This window comes from Agelaius tricolor, unplaced genomic scaffold, assembly GCF_023055355.1.
Source record: "Agelaius tricolor isolate 1412-34295 unplaced genomic scaffold, bAgeTri1.0.p SCAF_8, whole genome shotgun sequence".
In the NCBI taxonomy this organism is placed as follows: Eukaryota; Metazoa; Chordata; class Aves; order Passeriformes; family Icteridae; genus Agelaius; species Agelaius tricolor.
Window position 1 is genome coordinate 34,175,735 of NW_027269268.1, and position 7,408 is coordinate 34,183,142.

Consider the following 7,408-nt stretch of genomic DNA (forward strand, 5'->3'; position numbering starts at 1 on the left):
CAGGTAATATAATCAACAGGCAACTTTCTGGGCACACCTCCCCTCCCCCATGAGTGTAAAGTAGGAAGAACACTTTGGAAGACTAAACACAAATTACTACTGTAACTGGGATTCTACTCACACCTGTGCTGTTCCCCAAGGAAAGAGTCTTGGTACCTATCTAGAAGGTTCTAGGGCTAGGGTTAGGGTTAGAGAAAAAGTTGTTATGTGCCAAGGGGAAAGTCTGACATATATTTTATTCTGTGGAATACCAAGTGGCTAACAGGATGGGAAAAAATTGTCATACCTCATTTCACCCCTAGCATGGTACACTTGGCTGACTTGCAAACTGCATTTCCCTGACTTGGTCTTCATAGGCGTCCCTGGAAGCTTTTACTCCTTCACCAGCACATCCAGGTGTCCAGCTCCCATGTAACCCTGCCCGAGGCAAGACCTGCTGTCCTTGGCCTTGCTGCTCTCATGTCCGAGGGCTCTGCTGATGTTCACGATATGTGTTTTACAATCAACACGCACACACACACGGGCTGTAGAAGCTGTGGGTTCTTCATTCCTTAGCGTTCTTTGCCTGCAGTCTGGCAAAGCACAAGCACTGCAGCCGTAGAGCTAGGCCAGACTTAGACGGGAAAGGTGCCCAGGGACAGACTGTTTAAATGTAATTTTAAACTCTTCTTATTTTCCCGCTCAAACTCCGTGTCCAGCACCCCCCACGTGCGCTAACCGAGGCATGGTGCCGCCGGTGCCCGCCCACAGCCGGGCGGAGGCCGGGCCGCGGCTTCGGGGCTTCCGCCCGGCCCGGGGCGGAGCCGGCTCCGTCCGCCCGCCCTTCCCGGATCCCGACATGGCGGAGTATTCCTGCGTCAAATCCACCAAGCTCGTCCTCAAAGGATCGAAAGAGAAGAGGTGAGGAGCGGGCTGCCCGCCGCGCCGCCCCTGCCCCGCGCTGCGGCAGCCGCCGGGGCCCGCCCCGCCGCCGGGCCGGTATAGGAGGCCGGGCAGGGATGAGGCCGGGCCGGGCCTGCCCTTCCCTTTCCTTCGCTCCGGCCCGGGGGCTCGCCGGCGGGGCAGGGCAGGGCAGGGGCCGGGCTTGGCATCGCAGGATCCCGGCCGGGGTCAGGGACCGCTCCCGCAGGGCCTGGCCGTGAGGCCCGGCGGGACAAGGGCCGGGTCGGCGGCTCGTTCTCACTTCTTTGCATCTCCCCTTGCAGCAAGAAAAAGCACAAGGAAAAGAAAAGGAAAAGGGAAGAGGATGCGGCAGAGCAGCTCGATATTGTTGGTGAGCTGCTTTCCAGGAGTTATGCGACAGTGTGGAAACTGTAGGGGATGTGCCAGAAGCTAAGGAGGTCGTTATAGGACTTGGTAAAGCAAGTGTAACTCCTGTAGAAATATATAACAGTTTCTCACAACATGTCAGTTGTGTCTTGGGATCTTCCTAGATTCCATACAGAACTTGTGACACCAATAGAATGGATTCAGTTTTTTATAAGTAATAAAAAAAAAAGCATTACTATCTTAATGAGCTAGGAAATATTTGTAAGACAGTATACAAAGAGAAAACTTTACTGTTCAAAAAATGTAAAAGTCATAATTCTAAGTTGTGCACGTGGGAAGGGCTTTAACTTTGGTGGAATTCTGTAGGAGTCAAATGTTCAAATCCAGATTGGTTTGAACAACTGAGGTCTAAGGATTACAACTTACATATTTAACAGCAAGATTAAATAGTGTCTCTGATTCTCTTTTGCTGGAGAATCTTATAAATGGATATGACTCCAAAACTGCAGGAGACAGATCCAGAGGGAAAAAATCTTTTTCTTGTTAAGTGTGTCTTTGCTGCATCAGCTGAATGAATCAGCTTGGTCTGTGGACTAACACAAAGAAGGGATGAAGCATAGGAGCTTGTAGCTAGGGATGACAGCTGGTCAAAGAGCAGGACTTCCTGAAGCAGCAGCAGCAACACCATTAAATTGGCTCTGGACTATAAAATAATGCACAAAGGTTGTGAGATAGCTATCTTTTGAATTTAAAATTTCAAAGACACAGAAATATAACCTCTTTGGCTATTGTAATCAGAAGCTGTGGTTACTCTGTTAATAAACTGTCATGTTTTTTTATTACAGGAAACTGGTGGGCTGTCAGTAATTTTGGTGAAATTACAGGAACTATAGCTATAGAAATGGATAAAGGAGCTTACATCCATGCCCTCGACAATGGCTTGTTTACACTTGGAGCACCACATAAAGGTTTGTTCCAGGAAATTTGAAAATAATAGAGTTTTAATAATGAAGTGCCTAAAAGCATAGAACTAGCATCACCTCAAGGCAAGCAGTGTTACAGCTGAAACCAGTTTACTACAAAAAATGCAATAATTCTTGCTGAAGCATGCAGATGACTTAAACCTAATGACTGCCAATCAGTTTCACTCATCTAGTTTCATGCTGGCTTATGTGTGCAATAAATTGAACTGCACTGTAGATGATTACCTGTTAAAGGCCATACCACTTGCTGGATAAAAAGCAGTATAATTTTTATGAAAACCTATAAAGTGTTTATGGTGTCACTTGAAGAGTGAAATTCAAGGTAGATGAGTTTTAATGCTTATTGCTGCATCCTTGTCATAATATACTTGTCTTGTCACTGCACAAGAGAACTACTAATGTGCTGGGATAATTAGCTTGTTCTTTGAATTTGAGGGCAATGACTCTGACATGGACTGTTCCAGAACCCTGACAGTCTGTGTGTGTTTCATCTCCAAACAGAGATCAGAGCAACAATGGCCATATTCTCTTGGTTTGGTTTTGAGGGATGGAGAATCCAGTAGCTTTTAGGATACTGAGTCAAGTTACCATAGCTGAACCATAATGCATTTTGTTAAGAAAGTGATAACATTACAAGGAGATTAAGGTATTCAAAGCCACCAGGAAAATTACAAAACATTCTTAATTATAAATTTCTTTAACTTATGATAATCTTTATTTTGTGCCTTGTTTTAAGCATTGTAAATATATGAACATAAACGAGCACTTGCATTGCTTTTTTAAAAGTGAGTACTCAAAAAGGAATTTTTAATGAAATAAATACTTTCCATAGTATTTAGAAATAGTCAATGTTCTTTTTGATACTGCAGTATTAGTAGGCTAATACATTTTATGTTTATACTTCATACTTAACTAATGGAAAATTCATTCCTCAGGTGATGAAGGCCCTAGTCCTCCTGAGCAGTTTACAGCAGTTAAGTTATCTGATACAAGGTAATTACTGTAATGTTTCAAGTTTTGATACTTGTTATCTTTGGATTTTGTGAGATTGAAATACATTGTCTTTTACTAAAAGTGTCGGTGATGTTTTGGGTATTGTGCATTGCATTACTTAAAAACACTCTTTCTTGTTTCCTGCATTTTCTCTTTGAGGATTGCTCTCAAGTCTGGTTATGGCAAATACCTTGGTATAAACTCAGACGGGCTTGTTGTTGGACGTTCCGATGCAATAGGATCAAGAGAGCAGTGGGAACCTGTCTTCCAAGATGTAAGCTGTTTGCAATAGTTTATTTGATGTTGCTAGTGTTTGATTGTATTTTGAGTTAATCTCTGTTGATGGGTAGTTTTACTATGAAGTTAAAGCCTTTTGCAATCTCTTTCATATTGTAACTTATGATTTTCCAACTGCAATGCATTTACTGTAATTGAAAGTTTTTTAAATGCTTCAATAGCTGCATTTTAGCAGCTATAAGCATCTTAAAAATGAAGGAGTCAGCAAGTCTGGCTAGCTAGTGAAGTATCCATCCATAAAAGAATTACTTACAGAGATGTTTGGCATATTTTAGAGGATAAATTGTTACAAATCAAGGATTATATACAACCTCATTATACTTACAGTGTGTGATATTGTTTCTGCAGAGGAAAATGGCATTACTAGCAGCAAACAGCCGTTTTATCAGGTGTAATGAAGAGGGGGACATAGAAGCCAAAAGCAAAACTGCAGGGGAAGAAGAAATGATAAAGGTAATCTATAACTTCTACAATCTACAATTAATACAGGATTGGCAGGAATCGAACTCAAACAAGCAGGTGTCTGTGTGCTATGATTTTCTGTTAATACAGTTATAATTTCTTTCTATCAGCTGTCAAGTGATCTGGCCACAAGAAAGGTAAATGAGTTCCAGGGCTGTAATAATTCTCAGTATCCCCTGTAGAGATAAGAAGATACTTTACCACTCAGGAGGACAAAAGAGTCTATGTGATCTTCCAGGTACTTCTAAACAGCTTGGGACAGAAGAGAGGAATTATGACCAAATCAGGAACAGAGAAGGGCTTACCAGAATGATCCAGAAGGGGAGATCTTTTAAGAGAATCTGAAAAGAGTATCTTGACTTTATCTGAGCATGGGAAATATATCTCTACTCTCCAGGTAGAGATAGGTGTCTTAACTAGGTGTCAGAGCAATAGTATTTTAAGTCAATCTCTGAATTGTCCCTGCCAAAATTAAGAACTGTAGTAGTGCTTCTTTGAGATAAAGGCAGTTACGTCTAGTATCAAGGATTGCACTTAACATTTCCCATATTTCATGCAGCTCTTACTTTTGCAGTTGTTTCTGGTTAACCAGTTTGAAAACTGTGAACTTGAAAAGTCACTGTGACTCTCATTCTGTTAGAAAGGATATGTAGTCATCTTTCACCTGTAACTTACTGTTTTTAAAATACAGGTGTTTTCTGTTGTGTTTTGGTTGTTTTCTCATTTTTCTTTCAATTATTAGATTCGTACTTGTGCTGAAAGAGAAGCTAAGAAGAAAGATGACGTTCCACAAGAAGACAAAGGAAACGTTAAACAATGTGAAATCAATTACGTGTACGTACTTTGAAGCTGGTAACAGGCTCAAGTACCTTTTTTGTTTCTGACTGGAGCTGTCTTTGGGCCCCACTCCCATCCAGCCTTTCACTCACTTTTCATTAGTAGGACAAGGCAGAAAACAGGGTGAGATAGCTCATTGCTTGAGATAAAGGAGAGCTGCTGTACCAGATACTGTCCCAGGGTTAACTATGAACAATTAGTTAAATTTATTTTCTTTTCATTGCATGTAGATTCTGAGAGACAAAAATTAATAACACCACCTTTCCTTCTCCCATCTCAAGCTCAACTTCTCTCCAGAGCTTCTACCTGCTCCACTAAGCCACATGGGCTGTAGGTCAATACACAGTGGTTTCTTTCAGCCACTCCCTTCCTTTCCTGCTTTTTTTTTTTCTTTTTCCTGCTATGGTATGGTCTTAATCATGGGCTGGAAGGTAATATTTGGTCCAGTACCTAGAGCATCTCCTTCCTCTCCTTCTCTGTGCTTGATGTTCCCACTGCCATTTTGCGCTTTTAGGGTTTGGTTTTTTTTTTCCTTCTCTGCCTGTGTGGCATTTTGCTTTATCTTAAATCTGTTTCCATGGGAGTGCCACCAGCTTTGCTGATGGATTTGGCTGTGTCCTGTAGTGGATGTCATGAGAGCCAGCTCTGTCCAGTGCAGGTCAGCCCCTGGCCTTTTCTCACAGAGAAAACACCTGCACTTCCCTACAGTCAGCACCTTGCAACTACATCCAGTACACTTTTGCTCCCTGATTTCTTATGCTAGTAGTTAAATAAGAGGCTCTTTAGAATGTGTAACCACTTCATGCTAGTCACACAGGGGCTCATTCCTACTTAGACTGCCAAAAAAAGCAAAACCTGAATAGTTTTCACCTACAGAAGCCTTAGTGCAACCTTAGTACTGGGATGGTTTGCTGGATTTTATTAGGTCAGTTACCTGCTGCTTTAATAGAAGCTAAGATTCTTACCACAGCTGCTGTTGTGTTGGGAAACAAAAAAATTTTAAACGCTTCAGTTCTTTACTACTTTTCTTTTCTTCCCCCTTACAGGAAGAAATTCCAAAGTTTTCAAGACAAAAAGCTTAAAATAAGCAAAGAAGATACAAAAGCCCTTAGGAAAGCCAGAAAAGAAGGCACTTTTCATGAAATGCTACTTGACAGGTACTTCAAAGTGCTAGAAATAATGCATTGATTAACAAACTACTGGGAGATGGACATACGGTAAAACTGGGGTACAGAAGAGGGCTGGATTTCAGGGATGTAGGTTCATGAGCATTTTTCCTCTGGTGAGTGTTGTGCCTGAGTCCTGGGGGTTGTCACCTTTTTTTTTACTTTTTCTTTTTTTCACTTTAGCTGAAGTTTGCAAGTTTGAAATTACCTGTAAATTAGTTCTTTTGAAAATCTTTAACTAGGTTGTTTAGTTTGTTTAGTATGGAGTTGTTGAGGGATTAATCTTTAATCGTGAAAATTGAGCTAATTTTTAACATTTTCCAATACCTATGGTACCAGAATATTTTGGAGAGGCAGAAGTTGCATTTTAAAGAGAAATAATGTTTAGTAAGAACAGTCTTCATATTATCTAGTGGGAATTTTTTTTCCTGCTAAACTGAGACTAAAGAAACCACATTGAATTTTTAAAGGCTTTTATGTCAGTATATAGTATAAATATTTGCATTAATTCAGTGGCTGGAATGCAGAAAACTATTTCTGATAATTACAAGTAATGTGAGAACACTCCTGGGTTCTCACAGGTGGTCAGCTTCAGATCATGCTGAATGTGAATTCCATTCCTCAGGGGAGACAAAATGCAATTATGATGATTTGAAGGGAAAGTCAAGGTTAACTTTAGACACTGCAGTTCTACCTCCTGAGGAAAACAAAGTTAATCAACAAATCCAAAGTGTTGTTAGGCCTTTATATGTACTTTGAAGCAGAGTTCAAGAAAAATTGCTTTCAATGCATTCTTAACATTTGAGGCAGATAAAACACCCAGGTGTAATTGTATTTGGTCTTAATCTAAATCTTGTTTCATTCACTTTTCCCATACAGGAGAGCTAAAGTGAAAGCAGATAGATACTGCAAGTGACATCCAGCTGGCCCATTTTCTTCTGCAACTTTGATGGCAGCGTCAAATTGAAAAAGAGTAAAATATTTTATAGGTGTTTTTTATTTAAAGAATTTTTAAGTATCTTGTGGAATTGCATTAAAATTTTCTCAAATATTAATAATCTAGTTATCTTGTTAACTGTATAATTTGTGGATACTTGGCTTGTATGAAGGGAATGGCTCCAACAAAAATTAAAGGTAAATCAATTGATAATGGTAAGCTATTTGCCATGTAACTTAAGCCCTGGGAGACAGACTGTACACTGATTTAGTCCAGAGAGAAAGCTCCCTGGCTTTTAGTTGCCTTTAGGACAAAATTTAGAAATAAATAGATTATTGTATGCAAATGTTCCTGGCCAGAGTCAGGAATTCTTGGATAAAAATGCGGCATAGCTGTGAGGTGTGCTGTGGCAGAGAGGGAGAAAAAAAGTTACTGAGTTTTCTCCAGAGCTCCTTAGTTTGGCC

The 7,408-nt window shown here is 40.6% G+C and overlaps 1 protein-coding gene across 1 annotated transcript; it reads left to right on the plus strand.

The window, feature by feature from the left end:
* Window positions 1-743: 743 nt before the first annotated feature.
* Window positions 744-7,163, plus strand: FRG1 (FSHD region gene 1). Its single transcript, XM_071432262.1, has 9 exons — window positions 744-900; window positions 1,206-1,273; window positions 2,115-2,237; window positions 3,188-3,245; window positions 3,405-3,519; window positions 3,891-3,995; window positions 4,747-4,838; window positions 5,888-5,998; window positions 6,887-7,163. The coding sequence occupies exons 1-9, from the start codon at window positions 839-841 to the stop codon at window positions 6,921-6,923; spliced, it is 771 nt and encodes a 256-aa protein (XP_071288363.1). The 5' UTR covers window positions 744-838; the 3' UTR covers window positions 6,924-7,163.
* The last annotated feature ends 245 nt before the right edge of the window (window positions 7,164-7,408 follow it).